The sequence below is a fragment of the Convolutriloba macropyga genome, chromosome 3 (genome assembly GCF_964194025.1).
Source record: "Convolutriloba macropyga chromosome 3, txConMacr16.3, whole genome shotgun sequence".
NCBI classification, from domain to species: Eukaryota; Metazoa; Xenacoelomorpha; order Acoela; family Convolutidae; genus Convolutriloba; species Convolutriloba macropyga.
Genome location: NC_134470.1, coordinates 37,148,680 through 37,172,373, shown reverse-complemented (window position 1 = coordinate 37,172,373; position 23,694 = coordinate 37,148,680). Strand labels below are relative to the sequence as shown.

At 35.2% G+C, this 23,694-nt stretch overlaps 3 protein-coding genes across 4 annotated transcripts in view; 2 read left to right on the top strand and 1 right to left on the bottom strand.

The window, feature by feature from the left end:
* LOC142337049 (uncharacterized) overlaps positions 1–4,681 on the bottom strand; it is a 48,150-nt gene extending 43,469 nt beyond the window's left edge. Inside the window, exon 1 of the mRNA XM_075386106.1 lies at positions 4,371–4,681. Within this exon, the coding sequence (XP_075242221.1) occupies positions 4,371–4,450 (80 nt within the window). The 5' untranslated portion in view covers positions 4,451–4,681. The remainder of the gene's footprint in view (positions 1–4,370) is intronic.
* LOC142336181 (uncharacterized) overlaps positions 1–23,694 on the top strand; it is a 545,590-nt gene that overhangs the window by 323,874 nt on the left and 198,022 nt on the right. The window lies entirely within an intron of this gene.
* Positions 15,318–23,694, top strand: part of LOC142337048 (putative splicing factor, arginine/serine-rich 6) — a 65,139-nt gene continuing 56,762 nt past the window's right edge. The window contains exons 1-3 of one of the 2 annotated variants that reach the window (XM_075386102.1): positions 15,318–15,537; positions 15,973–16,179; positions 22,172–22,426. In XM_075386102.1, coding sequence (XP_075242217.1) covers positions 15,350–15,537; positions 15,973–16,179; positions 22,172–22,178 — 402 coding nt within the window. In that variant the 5' untranslated portion in view covers positions 15,318–15,349 and the 3' untranslated portion in view covers positions 22,179–22,426. Of the gene's footprint in view, positions 15,538–15,972; positions 16,180–22,171; positions 22,427–23,694 lie in introns of those variants that run through there. The other variant, XM_075386103.1, reaches the window with a different exon arrangement.

Here is a 23,694-nt window from a genome sequence, read left to right as displayed (position 1 = left end):
AGGATAGCATTTTGTTGCAAAATCAGGACTCATTTTTCCGTAAAAAATGCAACGCCCAACCAAATATTCAAGTTGTTTGTTGGTAGTTGGTGCTTTTGCATATTTTTGAATATGTTTGGGATCTTGTGCTATTCCCTCCTTTGAAATGGAGTATCTCAAAAAACTAACGCTATCGACTGGTTTTGAGTTAGACTTTCTCTCACTAATAGTAAAGTTTTTCTCACGTAGTCGATTTTTGACTGCAAGCATTCTCTTTTCGAACTGCTCCTTGGTAGTTCTATAGACCAACTCTTCGTCTTGAAAGATCACTACGCCTTTAATTCCTTTGAACGTTGATTCGATGCAATCACTTCTGGTAGATTGAAGTCGAGTTTTTCAATCCCTGGTGTATTCGGCACCTCTTAAAAAGTCCAAGAGAAATGTTGATTGTGCATATATGTCTCGCCTCTTAGTCAATTTCAATTGGAGAGTAGGCATCTGAGAGGTCAATTTTGCCAAAGTATGAGGCCCCATGTAGGTGGTGGCAGATCGTCTCTATGTCTGGTATTGGGTGATCCTCATCCATCACCTTACCATTAATATGCGCTTTCAAGTCCAAGCAAAGTCTCAGTTCTCCACTCTTCTTTCTCTGCCACACCATTTGAGATGCATCAGTGACTTCTCTTGGCTGTACCAGTTCAATGATGCCCTGTCTGACTATCTGTTCCAGCTTCTCTGTGACCTTGTCTTGAAGAAGTAGAAGTATTTATCTGGCTTTCCAGAACATTAGTTGTGATCCTGTTATCAGCTTCACATGAAATTTATAACCCTTTACAGCAAGGTGCTCGGTTTTGATATTGTTAACACCGTGCTTGGGTAGAAGGTCTCTACCAAGCAGACCAGTTTCTTTGTCAGACTGCACAACTTCTAGTTGTTTTGGTGTGAGCCTACTTCTGTTCCACTCAACGTCTTAAGTAAGTGATCCCAGAAGCGTTAATTGATAATCATCATAAGCTTCGAGATGTCTCATCTTACCATCCGACTGAAGTTTACCAAGCTTAGTCCATTTTTTTGATGATGTCACTGTGCTAGCTATCTGCAACTGTGTCTACCTGCATTTTTACCTTGCAGTTATTTATTGGGATATTTTCCCGTGTCGCAGACATGTTAACAATTTGTCTTTTAGTTAAAAACGTTTCCAACTCCGATGCTGGAGATGTTTGCGCTGAAAAATTGTTTTTTTTCTTCTCAAAAGTGTGCTTTCCTGAATTTGATTGGGGTTTGCTTCCACACATTTTTGAGAAGTGTCCCACCTTTTCACAGATGTAGCATTTTTTCTTGGCGCTGGACAAGGTCTACTAGAATGTGGTTTACCTCCAAACCTAGTGCACATATTGTTGCTTTCATTAGCCGTAATTTTTTCACTTGGCTTTTGAAATGTTTTTTTGAAGTTGAACCAAACTTTTTCTATCTCAGTAAAAAGCTTACTACCTTATGGAAAAGTTGCAAAAATCCTTTGTTGACTTCTGAATTGTAAGATCTCGGTCATTTCAGTAACCGACATTGCTGGTTTTGCTTTAATACCGTCTAGTAGCCAAAGTTCCGCCTCAGGATCCCTCAAACCTGAGATAAACTTTATTTTTACCAGCTTCTCTTCGTGGTTGGCCGCTGCTTTGAGGTTTTTGAAGTCACAAAAGCGTGCTTCCTCTCTGAGACGTGCTAGGAATTTGTCGTCTAACTCCCCTACCCGTTGTTTTAGTACGGACTGAAATTTAGCCCTTTTAGCCGTTACTACTCTCTCTTTAAGAAAAAAATAATTTTAAATCGCCAATTTGATGTCTTTATACGGAGTCTCTAATAAATTCGTAGGACTAATTAAGCTCCTAATAATTGCATCTTACCGGCACATACTAAGAAATAGATTGGTAACTTGTAGGTCCTGTACAGTACCATCGGTGTTGATTTGGTCCTCTTTCTTCTCTGCTTGACATTTCGCCATAAAAGACCTAATCCACACAGTAACTGATTCTGCATTCTCTATATCCAAAATTTGTCTGTCTGTAGTTGGTCTGGACACCATTGTCGTGGTCGAAAACACGAGTCAGAAGAAATCAATAGGTTGAATTTTAAATTAAATTTGGAACTAAAATTATACAAAAATTAGCTCGTATTTATAGTAGTTATCTATGCCAAAATATACAGAGAACATTTAGATTAGCTAAAAATATTTTAATGTAAAAGAAACCAATTTGTCAAATTAAAATTACTTCCAATACTTAAAACATACGTTTTCGAACTTTACGTTCATCGTCAGGTTAAAACTGTTTTACAAATTGTTAAAAGATAAAATGAATATGTATTTACATTTGTCTGAGATGACAATTAAAACAATTCTAGGAAACATTCTAAAAAATTCAATCGAAAATTTTTCCTTATATACAATATTTAGCCTATTTACAACACATATTTACATCTGTTATCAATTTACTTAAAAACATTCCTATTCCGGATTTTTCGATTTTGTCCATGTTCTTGTATTTTTAGAGTTATTCCGAATTTGCCCTAACCATAAGTATCCCTCTTGTGGAGGTTTTGCAAATTTCGTTTTGTCATGCACAAAATGTTTTTTGCCCTATGCATTCTCATTTAGTCAAAATTATGATTTGAACTAATATTTTAGCGTGAGTTCCCTCCCCCTATATTCGTCGCGTGTGTTTAGTGCCGGCTTCAGCTTGCTGATATATATAGCTTCGATGATCATTAGTTTTTCTACTGACCGACAGGCGTCCAGAATTCTCCATTCAATGTCATTCGTGGCGCCACGACATTCAACTAGATGTTGACCCACCTGTGAATCCTTCTTTTGATGTTCTGTTATCCTTGTGGTAACATGCCGGCTTGTTTGCCCAACATAGATGGATCCGCATCCATTACATTTAATTTCATATACCACGTGGGATTTCAGATCTCTATCAAAGGATGATTTCAGGGTGGGGAGGCACGATCTTAATTTTCGCGTTGTAAAAGCTACTTGCAATTCGCATAGTTTCTTCAATTTGCTTGCGAAGTTTTGAGTGAGGTTGCCTCTGTATTGTAGAAAAATAGTTGGCTTATCATTAGATTTAGTCTTGCTTTTTTGATGCTCTTTTGGTGTTGTTCTTAATTGGTCTTTACCACCACTTATTATTTTTTCTAGAGTCTGATTCACAATTTTTGAAGACCATTCCTCTGGATATTGATTTTTGGTCCAGCAAGATTTGTTCTTTTCAAGAGCCTGATCGAAGGCCAACCAATTAGAGGTTGCATTAAAAACCCTGTGAACCGTCCCTTGAATCACATTTTTCTTATGTTGAAGCGGTGCACAGCTGCGAAAAAATATTTTACTTGATTGACATGTGAATAAATCTTAGTTCCAATTCCCGGAAGTGATTTTCTATTTTCATCAACATTTCGTGAGAATCATATATGGCCTAGATACAATCGAGTTCATTAGTTGGAGGTCAGCGGATGTTAGAATCAGGTTTCAGTTGGTGGGAAAATTTATTTCAGGCATATGATTGATAGGTCAATAAGGTAATGATAGCGCCAAAACAAAATTAGAATTGAGTTTAGTTTTGTGGCCAGTACTTATCGACATAGGAACAAAGTTCGTCAGGTAAGTTCTTTTGTTCTTTGAAACTTTAATAAAGAAAACTTCTAAATTTCTTGATGTTTCTTTGAAACTATCACAGTTGCACACTTTGAATTGTCCTATTCATTTCGTTGAATTAGTAGGTAACACACTTTGTGGCTTTCATTTAGATACTCCGTTGAATTTATAATTATACATTTGATTGAAATTAGTTACGTTCTTCGAGGAAATATGGTACATCTTTTGTTATACCTTGTTTCACCCACTTGTTTCAAATTAGCTACACTCTTTGTTGAATTTAAGTTTCCTTTTTTATTGAATTTAGTTATACTTTAGGCTGATCTCAGATACAAACTTCGTGGAATTTATTAACAAACTTTCCAAGCTTTAGTTGTGTAAGGTGTGCAAAAACTTATCAATTATTTCTGAATAGATTTTCAAATTTAAATTGTAGCTGATCTGCTTAAAACGAAAATCATCTCGGAAACTAGGCTCGCAAGTTACAACTAATTGAAACACTCGAAGGGAAACTATGTCAATTTACAAATTGCGAAAGCGAAAGTAAGAAATATAGGAAAACCCTGCAAATGCTGAGAAAAACAAAAATTGAGTACATTCAATTATAGTCCCCGCCCTCAACTTTGTGATCTTATAAAGCATAACCCCTAAATTACCATAAATATGCCATTCCAAATTCCGCCATAGGCGAATAAAAAGATATCCAAGTTTAATCGAAGGTTAAAGGCTAACTCCCACTAACACTGAAGCAGATGCGATACTGTATGTACAGGCAAGAAGGATAGCCACTAGAGCATCCTGCCATACATCCACGAAGGACATCTCGTGTAACCAATTGATTCTAAATTGAAATTATTATCTGCACAAAAACAAAAGGTGAATATAATCAGGTGTGAGAATATGATAGAATCAAAGGCCGGACATCATTATTTGATGATATTGCAATGATCTCTGTTCTAATCAAACAAAAACATATATAAGTAACTACAGTTTTGTAAGTGCCAAACCTCACACAATTGTAGCTAATCCATTTGAGAGTAATTGTGGATCTATATGCAGAGAGGGTAAATGACTAAATGACTCTGTCTTCTGGTCTGATTCATCTAACAATTTAGACGGGCAATCACTGGCTAGAGAACGGAGGCCAATATATAATGCAATATTGAAATTAAGATATTATGAAACGTAGTCAATATTATTTGACCCAATTGCTTAAGCATATCTGTATATAAAGTTGATTGAGTTGCCGTCTAGCGCTTATTTTTTTTCAAAAAAATTATTTACATTTGAATTAGAGTTTAGTGTATACTTTTGAAGGAACTTTTTTAGAGTATACTTTTGAAGGAACTAATTTGAAGGAAAAATATATGCCCCCAGATGGCCCATATATTGCAAGACGCTAAATCGTGAGGCTCTTTTTGCATGAGCATGCGGACGCTTGTCCTTTAACTGATGATCCACAGAATGTTTTTAATTTATACCAGATCTGGATGTTTACAATGAAAACGTCTCATTGCTCGTCTTATATAAATAGTTAGCCAATTTCTTAAAGAAATCAGGCCTTTGACTAAAATGAAAGAAGCATTTTCGCAAGATTTTTTATGATAGGCCAGGTTTATACGACGAATTAGAAAAAGTAGATCAAGTTGCATAATTTTTACCTAAAAATGCCCAAAATCAATATGAAACTCCACCAAAAAGATTAGCTGGAACAATTCTTGGTAAAAAACAATTCAAGTGTTATTATTCATGTCAATTGATCTCCTTCAAACTTTTTTCAAGAGGTTTATGATTTCGTAAACGCAACTTACAACAACGGATCTGGCTATCTTTTATTAACGACCATTTATCGTAATTATTTTCTTCTTATGCTATCGGTCCAATTACTGTCTTTTTAAAATAAATTCGGATGCTTTTATTTACTGTTGGTATTTGCAAAGAAGTTAATAATTCAGCATATTCGGATGAAGCATTACAAATTGAGTACAAGTTTCAAATTGTTCTTTTTTTCCAGGGGTTTCTTGCCAAGATCTATTTAGAACACTTGTCGTAAATGTGAGTGTTTCAACTTTCATATTTACAAAACCTTCCCACCTACTTGTCACTTTCATGGTACTTTTAGCTCCAGATAATCTTTCGAATTCGAGAGCTAAATATTCTCAGGTTTCAAACTCTTTTTTCTACCAGGTTTCTCTATCATCTAATTTGTTTGTCAACAAGGCAATTGAGGGCAAGGTGATATGAAAGATTTTGTTGTTTTGGTAAAATTTTTTAATACGTCTATATATTTTGGAAAAAGTCAGAGTTTATTCATACGTTGGAAAATTGTATTTGATAATTGATTTGCTTAAACGGTCCTCGATAAAATTTGATGGCATTTTTTGAACGATTTCATACCAGCGTATCTTACTTGTTCTCATTGGTTATTGAGTCCAGTGAACAACCAATTTTGCTTTTATACAGAAGTATACCATTCTCTTTTTGAGAGACTTTGAGATTTTAACAAAAAACAGTTAAGTTTTGGGAAAAGTAATTTCGTTCTCCTCTGACGGGTTATTTTTGTCTACGCTTTTTGATGAGATAATCTCTGAGGTGACGGGTGGAAGAGAGATACCGCCCATAGCAACCCATTGATAAAGAATTTCACTTCTAATTTCTATTTTGTCACAAGCTTTAAGTAGGTTGTTCATGAGTCCCTGAATATTCATCAAGGTATTTACTGTTGTGTCTGTGTGTCGTGGACATTACAGGAACTTTGAAAGAATAAAGGATTCAATGATTTGTTTCTTGTTTTTCGATTTTTGATTGAGAAACGAAGAGATTATATATGGCAATTTTTGGTTTGATGAGATCAACTGAACTTGTTTCTGATTTTTCCGTAAAGAATTGGATGCCCAGAAACTTTTGTTACGCTTACATATTTTAAGAAATCTATGTCTCTCGTTGACAGGATCTCAATCTTTCCGCCATTGATTTCCATTTGAGTGCGGTCGTAAAACTTTTTCACGGTATCAAAATACACTTCAATCAATGAAATAAGAATTGAGCAAGTAATATCATCAGCATAAGCTACTTTTTTGAGCTGGTGAACCCTTCAATATGTGGTGAACTGTCTATACAGCAGAGTGAGGGCTCAACAGTGAATTTGAAATGAAATGCTAAGAAGGGGCAATCTTGCCTAACTCCAAATTGTACTACAATTGTTTTGGAAAGGTATTTATTGATCTCAATTAACGCTTCCGTATCTTTTTAAACTTTACTTATTGCAGATTTTGTGTACTGGTCAACACCAATTTTGTCGAGAAGAGCGAAGATGTATTCTTTGTCAAATTTGTCGAATATTTTTGAACAATTCAGTTTCACAAGCCATTTCTTTTGAGTTATTGAGAGGCTTACCGGCTTTCGGCCTTTAATCTAATGCTAGGTGGATTATTTTTTGCTCAGATAAGCGTGCTGATGTTGAGATTTTATGGTTTCGAGATCTATTATGATCCTGACAGATAGAATATGTTATAGAATTTTTAAGTCAGTGCCGAGCCAGCTTATAGGTCTAAATTCGTCAACAGTTCTTGGATTGTCAATTTTAAGCAGAATTTTTAATAATCGCAATTTGTCGGCTTTCTAGAATTTGTTCCGTTCAATATTTATTGAAACCATTATCTCTCGTTTAAACATCTTGTAAAAGTTCGAGCTTGTTCCATCCGAAACCGGTGAGCTTTCTGCGTTAAGTTTGTTAATAGCTTTCAACACTTCATTTACATCATCCATTGCTTCTGTTTTGCCTTCATTCAATGAACCAAGAATAATCTCAAAGGAAACTTTCTTCCTATTTCTACAGAGCGGTATAAAGTGGTTTTTAAAACTTTTGGTGATTTCATCATGATTTGTTGTCACACTTGCACCAATCTTCAGCGAATTAAAATTTGTGCTGTTTTTCTTGCTTTGCCCTGGTTTTCAGACCTCTGGCTTTTCCAAGTGAGTTTCCGAGTGAGTATCTTGAAGTGGTTAAACCTACTTTTTGTTTGTTGTTGTGATAATCATATGTTTTTGAGACTGTTTTCTTATATCGTTTTATAATTGTTTCATAATTATCGAGACTTTGAATGTGTTCCCTATGTCTGTTTTCTTTTGAAAAGTTGTTTTTCTTTTACGTGCTTAAGATCGTTTGTTTATTAATAGCTAGGGCCTGAAAGACATCAGGTATGTTGCTCTTCACTTCATCATAACAGTCATATGTCTAACAATTATTTCCAAGTGCTTTTATTTCTGTTTTGATGTACTCATTGTTTTGCAATAAAATAGTGCCATTCATTTTCCATAAGCTTTGGCCGTTTTGTTTTCTTTTTGCTGTTGCTACTTAGCTCTTACAACATGTGATCTGAGAAATTACTCCGATTTATTTTTATTGTTGCGCCTTGTGTTTGTTTTGTAAAAAATCAGTCTAATTTTAGGAGACTAACATTATAAATAAAACTTGAAAGACCAAAAATCAATTACATTTTTAACGTTGTTGGTTCAATGAACTTACATACAATGCGCATTGAATTCAGGAATTTGGAAAAATGAATTGAAATTGCCATAATTGGCAATTGATTGCAATTATTGATTGCTGATTCAAATTTAGTTGCAATAATTGATTGGAACGACCTAATTAATTGTTCAATAATCAGAGAAATTTGAATGAGCATACTCACACGTCTGAAACCTGGAAATAGAGAAAAAATTCCAGACTACGGAGTTTTGTTGAAATATTTTGTGATGAAAATTTTTTCTTGGTAAAAAATAATGAATGTCTGCAAGAGTATAAATTAATGCGTACAATTTTGGGTACAGTCAAGATTAAATTTTAACAAAACACTGAGAAAACAATTATTGATAGAAATTGAATTTTAATTGATTAATAATTGCTATTATTGCAATAATTGATTGCTACGTTTTGCCAATTGAATAATTGAATGTAATTTTTTTCTCTAGCCAATTAATTGCAATTAATTTTTCCAGGTCCCTGATTGAATTACAGTGCCTTGTGTGTTAATTAAACTAACTTATTTCTGACGAACGTAGCTCCTATGTAAAAGAAACGTTTTACGAAGTATCCCGACAGTTTTTTCTTACGAGCTTACTGCATTTCAACATTGTTTACCTGTTGTTTTAAAAGCCATTAATTGAATAACCACAAAAAACATTTCCGTTCACACTTGTTCATTTTGTTTATCGCAGAAACTTTTCGAAGAAATTAACGGAAAAAGAATTCGTAGTATTAGGTTTTTGCCCGAACCAGTAAAACAGCCGCTACATTGAGCAGTTTCTCGGGGATTTGGAAATTGCAATTTGTTACTTGAGTCAATAACCAGAACTAGCAAAGTGTGATTGTTTCAATTTTTTATAAACAATGATATTCTGAGCTGAAGAAAATTGCTAAACAACATAGCTGAATGATTAGGTAACGTAGCCATTTTAGAATTAATTATTGCAACGGTAATCTACATAGTCGATGACAAAATTCACAAAAATTACATGCAAAGAATTATTAACCGGAAAAAATTCAAACCACAGAGATAATAGATGGGTTAAAATTTTTGTAGGCGTTGAGAGTGTAGCAGCAATTACAATCTGATTATATTTACGCGATTAGGTGAAACGTTGAAGCAGATACAAAATAAATCAGGAGAATTTAAAGTGTCTAAGGGCAGTATTAATAATATGAAATAAACCATCAAAATTCAAATATTTCGTCAAACCTCGCAAAAATTAGATATGGTTATAGAGTAGACAGCAAGTATATTAGTATTTACAATTTTTGTACATGAACATTTTTATTTTATACAAGAGAAATGTATAAGATATTCAAACTCTGGCTTCCATAGGGTTTTGGGAATGAAAAGAAGGTTAAAAAAAACATGTGCGAACCAAAGTGGTTGGAAAAATAGGATATTGATAGGATATTTGTTGAAACATTAACACGGGCGTCAGTGGAGCAAGCGGATTAGCTTGTTTCTCTGAAGTCCAATTACAGCACCCCAAACAAACAGCACATATTTAAATTGAAAAGAAGGCCGCTTTTCCTAGTGATCCGCTCTAAATTTTGTGGTCAGGGCGGATCACTAGGGAAAAAAACATATCCACCATTCTAGAGATGCTAAAGTTTGAATGTACCGTACATTTTTGTTGGATAGAACAAATTTATTCAAGAACAGAAAATGTAAATACTAAGTAAATTTCCATTGTTTTTGGTTTCGTTTTCAAGAACTGTAGAAAAATGGAACTAAAAGCATTATATATCAGTTATTACAACAGATTTTTTGCCCCAATTATGTTTACAAAAGCTTTGAGTTAAAGATGGTAAAATGTCCTTGATTAGGTTTTCTCATACTTAAAGTAATATAAAACAGTTTTCAGAACTGGAACAAGTTTAATAACTACTATGTAACCATATCAAAATTTGGCGATGTCTGACAAATTATTTGATGTCTGATGGGTTATTTCACAAAACTGATACCTGCCTTAGGAACCTTAAATTTTTCTGTTTTATCTTTGATCTGTTTTATCCAGCCGCCTGATCCAATCGCTTCACATAAAATGGCACTGTAATTGCTGCTACCCTAACAACGATCAGAAAAACTTTACCCCATTCTGTTCTTTTCAGCCGTTTGTATTCTGCGTGGATTAAATTTTTTACCTAAATTTTTCGAATCGTCTTATCGGCTATGTCGTAGGTTACCGTTGCATTAATTGATTCTAAGATGGCTGCATTAACTACTTGTTCAGCTGTTTTATCTAGCAACTTTCTTCCGCTCAGAATATCAATAGATTTAAAAAGTGAAACAATCAAAATTTGTTCAAGTTTTGGTTAATGACTCAAGTAACAAATGGAATTATCAAAACCACCGTGAAACAGTTCAATACAGCTGCCCACTTCTGGTTGGGGCAAAACATTTCTACTACCGATGTGTTAATTTTTTTGAAAGTTTTTTTGGCGATAAACAAAATGCGCGACAACAGCGGTCATTTGTGGTTATTCACTTAATTGTCTTTTAAAAAACAGGTGAACAATGTTGGACTACAGTAAGCTCGTAAGAGAAACTTTCGGGGTACCTCGTACAATGTTTCTTTTACATAGGAGCTATGTTCGTCAGAAATAAGTTTGTTTAATTAACACACAAGGAACTGTAATTTATTCAGGGACTTGGAAAAATTGATTGCATTTAATTGGCTAGAGAAAAAAGTTATATTCGATTAGTTTAATTGGCAAAACGTAGCAATCATTTATTGCTATAATTGCAATTATTAATCAATTAAAATCGGGGTTCTATCAATAATTGTTTTCTCAATTTTTCGTTAATTTTTCGTTAAAATTTAGTCTCGACTGTACCCAAAATTGTGCGCATAAGGTCATACTCTTGCAGACTTTCATTTTTTTCACAACAAAAAAAAATCACCCTAAAATCTTTGCGACAAAAATCCGTAGTCTGGAATTTTTTTCTCTATTTCTAGGTGTAAGACGTGTGAGTATGCTTTTTCAAATTTGTCCAATTATTGGACAATTAATTGGGTCGTTTCAATAAATTATTGCAATTAAATTTGAGTCACCAATTAATAATTGCAATCAATTGCCAATTATGGCAATTCCAATTAATTTTTCCAAATCCCTGAACTCAAAGCGCATTGTTTGTAAATTCAATGAACCAACAACGTTATAAATGTAAATGATTTTTGGTCTTTCAAGTTTCGTTTTTAATGTTAGTCTTCTAAAATTAAATTTCGTGGTTTGATCTTTGATTGACTGTAGATAAAGATGCCACGAACTATGAAAAGCTTTTCATAAAGTGAATGATACTATTTTATTGCAAAACGAAGAGTAAATCAAACAGAAATAGAAGCACTTGAAACTAATTGTTTGACACATGACTGTTATAAAGAATTGAAGTGCAACATACGTGATGTCATTCAGGCCCTAGCTATTATTTAACCAAAGATCTTAAGCACACAAATGAAAAAACTTTCAAAAGAAAAAAACATAGCAAGCACATAGCGAACACATTAAAAATCATGATTCCCGTGAAATAATTTCAAAACGATTTAAGGAAACTTTAGTGCTGTTGCGGAGTATAGGGCCGGCGTGATGTTTAAATACGCGCCAGCCTAGCATAATGCTGTAATTATAAAAGACAACACCTTTTTGCAATAAATTTATATACGTGTTTGTGATAATTCATAGGTGGTGCGCACTCTTTCGTCCATTTGGTCATAACCCCCTTTCATATTTCGTGTCTTGAAAAAGAAATTAAAGCGCAATACAAATAATTCACCCAGAGTAGTTAACTGATTTTTTGATAAGTGACTCTATTTTAAGGTTTCAGATATATATTGTTTTCATGAATGAGACAAAATTTGTGTGGGCGATCTTGTTGATTTTGCCACTGAAAAAGAATTGCGGGATGATTTTGAGCAGTTTGGAAAAGTTACTCATGTGAGGGTGTCTAAGTAGCCACCTGGTTATGCGTTTGCTTCCATGACAAATTATAAAAACGCTGAAGATAGAGTCGTGGATTAGATGGGTCGTACGTATTCTCAACTGTTTCCCATTGTATCCGTCTAAACCTATGCAGGACTAATACAAAATTTCTCTCAATATAGGAGTTCATGTAAACGAAAGAAAGGATTTCCTTGACCTTATCTGCCCCCAGCTTAGTGGGAATAAATATTTTATTACCCAGGCGCACGTGTATTATTTTTAAAAGACATTAATTGAATATCTTCAAAAAACATTTCTGATCACAGTTTTTCATTTTGTTTGTCGCCGAAACTTTTCGAAGAAATTAACGGAAGTAGAAGTAGTAGTACTAGGTTTTTGCCCGAACCAGTAAAAGAGCAGCTATATTGAGCAGTTTCTCGGGGATTCGGAAATTTCCATTTGTTACTTGAAAAATCTGAGCAAAGTGTGATTGTTTCAATTTTTTAAAAACTATGATATGAGCATAAGAAAATTGCTAAGTAACATAGCTGAATGATTAGGTAACGAAGCCATCTCCGAATTATTTATTGCAAAGGTAACCTACGACATAGTCGATGACACAATTCACAAAATTTACACGCAAAGAACTATTAACCGGAAGAAATTCAAATGGCTGAGAGAAAATTGGTGGGTTAAAGTTTTTTTAGGCGTTGATAGTGTAGCAGCAATTACAATCTCATTACATTTTACTTTATTACGTAAAAATTTGAAGCAGACAAAAAAATCAGAAGAATTTCAAGTTTCTAAGGGCAGTATTAATAATGTGAAATAACCCATCAAAAATCAAATATTTCGACAAACCTCGCAAAAATTAGCTACGGTTATTGAGTAATCAGCAAGTAAATTAGTAATTACAATTTCTGTCATGAATAATTTTGTTTTATAAAAGAGAAATGCATAAGACATTCAAACTTTGGCTTCCTTAGGGTTTTGGGCATGAAAAAAGGTCCAGAAAAAACATGTGCTAACAAAAGTGGTAGGAAAAAGAGCATATTGATAGGATATTTGTTGAAACACTAACATGGGCGTCAGTGGAGCAAGCGGATTAGATTGTTTCTCTGAAGTCCAACCACAGCACCCCAAACAGCACATATTCAAATTTAAAAGAGGGCCGTTTTTCCTAGTGATACGCTCTAATTAATGTGGTTAGGGCGGATCACTAGGGAAAAAAACATGTCCACCATCCTAGAGAAGCTAGAGTTTGGATGTAGCGTACATTTTTCTTGGACAGATCAAATTTACTCAAGAACAGAAATTGTAAAATGCTAAGTAAATGGCTTTTGTTTTTGGTTTCTGAAAACTGAACTAAAAGTATTATATATCAGTTATTACAACAGATCTCTTTGCCCCGATTATGTTTACAAGAGCTATGCGTTCAAGATGGCAAAATGTGTTTGATTAGATTTTCTCATATATTAAAGCAATATACAACAGTTTTCAGAACTGGAGCAAGTTGAGTAACTACTCTGTAACCTTATCAAAATTTAGCGAGGTCTAACAAAATATTTGATGTCTGATGAGTTATTTCACATAACTGATACTTGCCTTAGGAACTCTAAATTTTTCTGTTATATCTCTGATTTGTTTTTACACATTATCCAATCGCTTCAAATAGAATGGGACTGTTATTGCTGCTACCCTAACAACGATCAGAAAAACTTTACCCCACTCAATTATTTTCAGCCGTTTGAATTCTGTCCGTATTAAAAAATTTTGTATATATTTTTTGAACTGTTTTATCGGCTATGTCGTGGATTACCGTTGCAATAATTGATTCTAACATGGCTGCATTAACTAATCGTTCAGCTATTTTATTTAGCAATTTTCTTCCGCTTAGAATATGAGTTTATTTAAAAAGTGAAACAATCAAACTTTGCTCAAGTTTTGGTTAATGACTCAATTAACAAATGGAATTTTCAAAATCACCGAGAAACAGTTCAATACAGCTGCTCTACTTCCGGTTGGGGCAAAACATTTCTTCTACCGATGTGTTAATTTTTTTGAAAGTTTTTTTGGCGATAAACAAAATGCGCGACAAGAACCGTCATTTGTGGTTATTCACTTAATTGTTTTTTAAAAAACAGGTGAACAATGTTGGACTACAGTAGGTTCGTAAGAGAAACTTTCGGGATACTTCGTACAACGTTTCTCTTACAAGGATCTATGTTCATCAGAAACAAATTAGTTAAATTACCACAGAAAGAATTGTAATTCAATCAAGGACTTGGAAAAATTAATTGCAATTAATTGGCTTGAGAAAAAAAAGGTTATAATCGATTAATTTAATTGGCTAAACGTAACAATCAAAATTGCAATATTTGCAATTATTAATCAATTAAAGTTCACGTTCTCCCAATAATTGTTTTCTCATTTTTTTGTGAAAATTTAGTCTTGACTCTACCCAAAATTGTACGCATAAGGTCATACTCTTGCAGACTTTCATTATTTTTCATCACGATAAAAATTTCACAGCAAATCCCTGAATTCAATGCGCATTGTATGTAAGTTCAATGAACCAACAACGTTAAAAATGTTATTGATTTTTGGTCTTTCAAGTTTCATTTATAATGTTAGTCTTCTAAAATTAAATTTCATGGTTTGATCTTTGATTGACTGTAGATAAAGATGTCACGAACTATGAAAAGCTTTTCATAAAGTGAATGATACTATTTTATTGCAAAACAAAGAGTACATCAAAACAGAAATAGAAGCACTTGGAACTAATTGTTTGACACATGACTGTTATGAAGAATTGAATGTTGCACTTCAACATACGTGATGTCTTTCAGGCCCTAGCTATTAATTAACCAAAGATCTTAAGCACCCAAATGAAAAAACCTTTTCAAAAGAAAAAAAGACATAGCGAACACATTCAAAATCATGATTCCTGTGAAATAATTTCAAAACGATTTAAGGAAACTTTAGTGCTGTTGCGGAGTATAGAGCCGGCGTGATGCTTAAATACGCGCCAGCCTAGCATATTGCTGTAATTATAAAAGACAATACCTTTTTGCAATAAATGTATATACGTTTTTGTGATAATTCAGGTGGGGCGCACTCTTTCGTCCATTTGGTCATAACCCCCTTTCAATTTTCGGGTCTTAAAAAAGAAATTAAAGCGAAATACAAATAATTCATCCAAAGTAGTTAACTGATTTTTTGATAACAGTGACTGTATTTTAAGGTTTCAGATAGGTTTTGTTTTCATGAAGGAGACAAAAGTTTATGTGGGCGATCTTGATGATTTTGCCACTGAAAAAGAATTGCGGGATGCTTTTGAGCAGTTTGGAAATGTTACTCATGTATGGGTGTCTAAGAAGCCACCTGGTTTTGCATTTGTTTCCATGACAAATTATGAAGACGCTGAAGATGCAGTCCGTGGCTTAGATGGGTCGTACGTATTATCAACTGTTTCCCATTGTATCCGTCTAAACCTAAGCAGGACTAATACAAAGTTGCTCTCAATATAGTAGTTCATGTTAGCGAAAGAAAAGATTTCCGGGATCTATTCTGCCCCCCCCCCCAAGCTTAGTGGGAATATATGTTTTATGACCCCCAGGCGCACTTGCATTTTTTTACATAGTAACGTGCTATACAACAACACATAATTTGTAACTGGGGGTCATAAAAAACACTGGGGGAGGGGGGGGGGGGAGTTGGAAACAGAATAGATCCGATTTCCCTCTCAAATGCCCAAATTGAGGGCAGCAACGTTTTCGACTTTGCTGTATTTGAGGCCCTTTTGAAATTGAAAATGCTCACCTCGTTAATTGGCAGATGAAACATTTTTGTACATTATCAGCCTTTGAATCGCTGCAGTTTTCTTCAGTGAGCTCTGCGGAGTCCGAGCACGTGTTGAAATATCCAAAAAACAGTCCTACGAGTCAAGGGGTTCAAAAAATCGCTCATCCGATGGTGACCGTGGTGGCGACTACCAACGGCGTGACACTGGTGACCACTACACTGATCGTCCTTATGCATCTTCAAAAGGTCTTGCTGATCGCTACAGGGATCGAAGTCCTAATCGTTCACGACGGTATGCGCCCTGAAAATTTTCAGTTTGATGCTGCTTAGATAGAAATTGTCTAAATCCGGCCACGTGAAAGTAACTAGTGAAATGATCAAAGTGAGACCCGTAAGAGCAGAATTGAAAAGAGGTTTTGGGGATGAGATATTAAACGGTGTTTTGTGTTTATCAGCACCTCTGATAAAAAATAAATTGCGTAACGAAGGTCTATCCGTGGTAGCACCCTCCCCAATTCAAACACTTCGCTAAATTTGTCATTTCTTCCCATTCTGCTAAACACTAGGCTCTAATTCCTAGCTCCGGATTGTATGACCTGATTAGTTCTTATCTCCGGATTTTATGACCTGAAAGTTTTTTAATTGCTCATCAATGCTGTGGGTAGCAACGATTGGTGTCACTGCCTCTCTACTAATGTTTTCGTCTAATCAGCCGTCTTCATCTTTGAATTAATTTCTAGCCGTTGAAATTAATTGTAGGGGGCGCCAATATGTGACAATTTAGCCTACCCTTAAAAATTTTAATCTGTCAGGATAATTTACCCAATAGCATTTTAACCAATGCCAATACCCTACCTGCCATTTTATCCAATACCAAATTACCCTAAGTATCCAATAATTAATATAATATGAATATTTAGGTACCCGTCAGAAATTAGACCGATATTAAGTAACCAATTGCTTTTCATTTAAAGATAATGATGCTATCCTTTAGGCACCCGTCAACAATTAAGAAGGTATTAAGTAATAGATTGCACTTATTTTAACAGCATTAGCTAAAACCTTTAATACTAAAATGTATTAATTAAACCATTTTGAGGCATCATTCTCAGCAAAAGTTTAAGTTAAACACAAAATTACTTGTGGTAAGTCCCAGCGAGATAGATTGACTTTGATCATTGACCATAAGAAATTAGAAACAAAACGACAACGCTTTGGAAGCTCAAAATGGAACTCACACAACTGCGAAATGACTGCCATTACCGCCATCGAGCAATTATTAACCACGAAAAATGAGCATAACGATGAAATTTTTCCTGGGCTCGTTGGAGCGAAACAAATTGTGGACAATGAAGAAAACGGCCAGAACAGAGCAAAACACAGACAAATAGACAGACATTCGAGAACAACTTCAAGTATTCTGCCTGTATGACACCTGTAAACTAGATAGCAAGTGGATTTTAATATCAAGCGTAACCAGAGAAAATCAACAACTCACTGACAATCAACAACTCTTTATGGCTTTGCGGTTGCACTTTAAAATCACCCCTATTCAATTCTACCAGCTGTATACCGTACCTACTTAGACTGGAGCGTCTTGTCTTCCGTGTGTATATGCTCAAAAAACTGTACGACTCTAATCTGATTTTGGCCTCATAAAATATCGCAGAACTTGCATTTGCCACGCGACTGATACCAGCATTCCAGCTCTTAGCTTTGTTCCAGAGTATATGGTTCCGTTCTTTTTCGATTTGGTGTTTGAAGAGATACAAGAAGTTTCGGAGCTCCTCAATTTAGAAAAGGGATCTTTACAAACGATCGACGATCTTACTTATTATTTCCAGAAGACTTATATTAAAGGTGAAACAATTGAGCGCTACACAAAAGAAGCGCAATACCCCCTTGCAGCTTTAAACCATAGCAGAGACGTATTTGAGGGCTTAGTGAGTACGAGAAATGCTGTTGAAGGCTGGCATCGGGGCTTGAAAACATATTTTCAAGGCACCTATCCATGCATCAGACCATTTTCTCAACGCTACAAACGAGAATATCAATGTCATTAAAGCGACAGGCGTAGATGAGAACAGAAGCCGCGAAGATAATCTGGTGATAAATGAAAACGTTTAACACATTGTAAACTTTTAAACTATTGCTATACCTTCTTATTTGCGATCTTTGGCCTATTATACGCATTCGTAGCCTTCAATTCCTTTTGTATGCTCTTTTCATGTTTTTGTCAATATAATTTTAAGAAAAGTCGTATCTTCAATACTGGAAGAGCTAGAGGGCTGTTTCTGACAGTAGAGAGGATGGGTACCAGTAGCTGTTTCATCCTTCTTTTTTAATGACTAGCCCAACAATGTTCTCTGATTTTCCAGTTTTTCCCCTTCAGAATTTTTTCATCAATGTAGGTTAGTTTCGTGGAAAATCTTTGTTTCGACGGGAATTCAACTACCGCTTATGGCGGTTAGACTGTTTGACAGGTGGCGTTAATTTTCTTTTAAATATTGTATTCCACTCATTTTAAAACTCAAATGGCCAAAACGCCGCTTTGCCAAAGGTGTCCTTGACCTTAAAGATACTTTGACCTAATTTACGCTGTTGTTTCGCTTTTATGAAAGCGTGCTTGACATTTGCTTCGAACTAAGACAGAGGAGTTTTAATTATGCGGTGTAATTAGCCTTACGCACTTTGCTTTGAACTAGAAAGAGCATTTGAAACAATCAGATCAAAGGTATTGGGCAACTCTCCAAGTTAGTTAGTTTTGCATTGGGTAAAATGGAATTGTGTAAATTGTCATGTAATTATTAATTTCATGTGTAAGCAAGTTGAATAGTTGCGCGTCCCATTTTTTTTGTACTTCAATTTTCTCCGCAAAATTTTTAATGTTCCTTCTTTTGACTTTTTGGCAAACTTTAGCGTCGGCTAGTATTCCGGACAACAAATGATGTTTCACGAAGAGCTGCGAAATGCCGAGTGCTATAAATTCGTGTTCATCAGTGGCCGATATACAAATTAAGCCGACAATTAAGAAAATTCGACTACTTGAAAACCACATTCCAAGATAATTATCCGCCCACTAATTTGGCTATTCCTTAACGGCTTGTGAGACTTGATATGAATCTATCACAACCAAACAAATTATCATGACCGAAAGTAATTAATGCAAAGATAACACTATTGAAATTATGCAATACTCTACTATTCAGTTCGCGGTATGAAGTAAAGTAAAATTTAACCTGTGCTTTCGGGAAAAAATTAGCGGAAATTTGAATGAAATTGCGATGAAAAAATAGCCAGCAGCAGTTAACTAGGACTAGATGTCGCAGGTACTTTCAAGAGCAGATGGTATAAAAAAGAATGTATCGGAATTCTAACTCCCCATACAGGTTCTGCTATGAGAAAAGAATACTTATATCTTAGTGAATAGTGTTTCAAGATGCGTCATTTTCAATTTCAAGTTTGAATTAATAACATGCTGCGTCGGATTATTTCTTTGAGAATTGGTGGTTAATTGCTCTCGAATGAAATATGAAATTATTATAGTCGTTGTTTGTCTAATTTTATGCAACATTTATGCTTGACGGTTTTGTCCCACAATGTGCTTCAGCTCGCATGAGTGATTTAACCTTTCGAGTCATTTTTTCACTCTTGTATGCTTGATTTTTTTCTCAACCCTTTACCTTACGCTTGACTTCCCCCTCACTCCGCTCACTACCCGATAACGGCAGCATCCCTAAGCCACTGGTGGCTTCTACCGAAGCCAACCGTTCGTTTGGGAGCCATTCGCGCGACGTTAATCAATTAGTTCTGGCTTGCTTTGGTTCGAGAGCTTAATTGCTCTTGAACGCAGTTCATAGCAATCATTGTAAACGTGTGTCTTTTTTATGAAAATTTTTTGCTTGACAATTTTGTGCTTTTCTTCTAGAACATTCTTTGACTTCTATAGTGACTTTTTCACGCTTTAGTTCATCATTTTTGAGTGATCTCGAGTGCTCCGAAGTAAAGCTTGTTGCTAATATAAAATCGGTTGCAGCATAGGAAAATTAAGTGACTCGTAGCGCAGTGGTTAGTGGGGGTGGCCACTGATCGGGAGGTCAGTGGTGTTCGAATCCCGGTGGGGTTGAGGATTTTTGCACCCATAAAGAAAAATTGATCTATACTAAAGACCATGAATTAAATTGCCTCGCCTGTCGTTCAAGGGCAATTCTTCCAACATTTGTCGGTTTATGTTTTACTAGTGAATTGCTTTGCATTTGTTTGCGCTCCTTCTTTTCCATTAATTTTGAAAATTGTTCATGGATATAGTTGGGCGAATATGTTTTAAGTAGGCGAGATGATGCATAGATGGTCGGAAATGAACATCAAATTGAGTTGATTTACATCAGGGCAGTGATTTTTATAGATGAGAATAATTTTTGGTGATGGTTTTCATTTTAGAGTGCGCATATTGAGTTAGGTTTTTTAAATGTAGCCAGTAAGCATTTAAAAATAATTCTGGCGTTCTTCTTACGGCGAACTTTTTTCATAATCGGACAAAAAAATAGATAATAACATTTTTAACTGCTCTGGAATGAGAAGCAAATATTTTCAACGTGTCTTTTTTATACAATTGTTTTTGCTTGACTGTTTTGAGCTGTTCTTCGAGAATCATCTTTGACTTCTCAAGTGACTCTTTCACGCACTTTTATTTGATTTTTGAGTGGTTTCAATTGCTCTACGAAATAAATTTGTTGTTCAAACAAAACCGGTTGTAAGAGAGTAAATATCAAAGCACTGGTAGCCGGCTGGGTAATACCTCCGACGAGATGAAAATATCGAAATCAGGAGGTCGGGGTTCGAATCATATTTTCCGTTGATGATTTTGCATAAAGAAAAATTTATCTAGGCTGCAGGTCCTGAATTAAGTTACGCCGCCTTTCATTCGAGAGCCTTTTTTGCTGTTGCACCGCCTGCTTTTCGAGAGCATTTTTAGTTGTTTTATGTTCGCTAGATCTAAATAGCTTAAACACGGTGTGATCAATAGTGGCGTAAGGTGTCGAAATAAGGTTTATAGGCGAATGCAACTTTGCCCAAATCTTTTAGTACTGCCGAAAAAGATACAAAGCTCAGTTTTTAGAAAATTCAGGAATGACCCAGACTAAATTCAATTCGGTCATTTAATCTGACGTGGATTTTTAGTTCATGATGCTTGCTGTTTCTAATTAATTGCTCTTGAACGCAGTTCATAGCAATTATTGTAAACGTGTGTGTCTTTTTTTATGCAAATTTTTCGCTTGACAATTTTGCGCTTTTCTACTAGAACATTCTTTGACTTCTCACGTTAATTTTTCACGCCTTCATTCATCATTTTTGAGTGATCTCTGGTGCTCCGAAGTCAAGCTTGGTTGCAGCGATATTAAATCGGTTGCAGCATTGGAAAAGTAAGTGACTCGACGCGCAGTGGTTAGTGCGGGTGGCCATGGATCGGGAGGTCAGTGGTTCGAATCATGGTGGGGTTGAGGTTTTTTTGCACCCATAAAGAAAAATTGATCTATACTAAAGACCATGAATTAAATTGCCTCGCCTGTCGTTCAAGAGCAATTCTGCCGACATTTGTCGGTTTATGTTAATTTCTTTTTAATTTTATGCTGTTTCTAATTCGAAAATGACTTTTTCTGTTAACATGTTTTTTTTATTACATTACCTGCATGATGTATTTCGTATGTCATTCAGGGATTAGTGTTTTTTAAGAAGCCTCTCAAGGTATTCCTATTTACATTTGGTTTTTTCTCTCGCCTTCTAAGCATTCATCTGAACACGCCTAAAAAATATAACGGACCAACTATATGCATCAACTGAAACCAAATTGCTGCACGTGAAGGCAAATGGTTTAGGCCAAATTGCTGAACAGAATTCAAGAGTAGTGCGAAGAGGAGGGTTTTCTGTTCAGCCAGCTGTGGCGAAAGAGCGAGCAAAGTGTGAGACAATTTTCTCAAATCGAGCAAAATTTGTTTGGTTTTTCAGCAGTTTTTCTTACTGCTTTATCGTTTCTTCAAGTTTTGAAAGCATCGAAGATCAACAAAATAGAATTTAGTTTTTTTGGCGTGATCCGACGAGAGTGCTTATTTTTCATTTACCAGTTAAAGGAGGTGCAAGACAATCCTTCTAGCATTTCACCATTACTCGCCTTAGTTTTGTTGGTGCTGCTGGTTCATGTGTATAATTTCTTATGTCTAGTTCTATTATTAAGCTATGAAAACCGTGTGTCCATTTATGGAGGCTTCAAACAGATTCTTTTTCAGCTATTAAGACGCCAAAACCACTGCAGTAAACAACACTAACCCTAAAGCCTCTGCTGTGCCTTATCTGACAATCTTCAAAAAGTTTGGAAAGCGGCTGCCTCTAAAAATTCTCTTCAGAAGATACAATCAACATGTCAGCTACATTGGAGTCGTCAAACTCTTTTCTCTTCCAGTTTTAGTTTATTTAAATGCCATTAGACAATCTGATTTTAGTTCCTCTGTATGAAGCCTACAGGAAAATGCTTTTGAAACTCATGTTTCTCTTCCCAGACTATAACCAAACGAGTTGCTGTGAAGCATAAGTAACCAAAATTGGGTCCTGATGCTGATGTTAAACCAGTTCGTTTAAGATTTTAAATTTTATCCTAAGTGATTAGCTGTTAACTGCAATGACAGCTCTCAGTATTACCTAACTAATGCCGACTCACTTAAAGTTTCTGATGTAAAACGTTCCAGTCTTGGACCAAAAAAACTTCCAAATTTTTCAACTTTCAACTTCTACTCTTCTTCGTTTCCTGGGGAGCTGCCAGGATTTTGCGTCTGATCTGGACTCAACTAAAATGAAACAAGCCAGCTCATGAGAGTCTGAGTGAAGCACAGTATGTTCCTACAAACGTCTTAAGCATGGCAAAAGGGTCTCTTTTATTCCGAGAGAAAAGGCGATTTTCATGATAAATAAACAACTTGGAGCACTTTCTTTTGAATCACTTCTGGAACCATCTTCCTTAATGAACTATTTTCTTTAATTTAATGTAATAAATTTAGCTGAAAATTTCGAAGCCGTCATTTTGATTAAATATTAACCAGTAGCAGATATTGAATATATATTGCCAGCGGAAATGATTAAAAATTGAAAAGAAAAACAGGAAAAAACTCAATGCACGTGGCTTGAGCAATATACATGCTATAGAAGTTGTATTTCTCATTTGCGAAAGGACAATACCCACTTGACGAATTTTTAAAAACAAATTTTTCTGAAGATAAGAGAAATTGCCACAATCTCTCGACATCTATTCGAGAGATTGTGCATATCCAGACATATATTGTTTCAAGATTCTACACATTAAAACACCTTAAAGCACCCTAATGATTATTCTGTGATTCATTCAATATTGTTTCAAGTCATCTAATGTTTTGTCTGAAAGAGTAGAAACTATGTATTCAAAGCCTATGTGATTTCAGTCAACAATCAAGATTATAAAGTTCAATTGTGATGAGTTAAGTGCTTTCTATGTTTTGTGAACACAAAAAATCCGGTATTCTGGAAGTAACGAAAACTTTCTACAACACTTGCAAATAGAAACTATTGTCCAAATGTATGTGGGTGTGGGCAATTTTAATGATAAAAAACTATATGGACTGCTTGAGGACACCGAATTTAGGCCTTTTTCTTTTTCAATAGCCGCGCAGCTATAGCTGGGGCTATTATTGGCCTTCTCTTGGTTTTTTTACAATCCAATGGGTTTGGATTGTATTGGTGTGCTGTCTTTTATAGCTGCGAAGCTGTAAGCTGAAAACTTTCT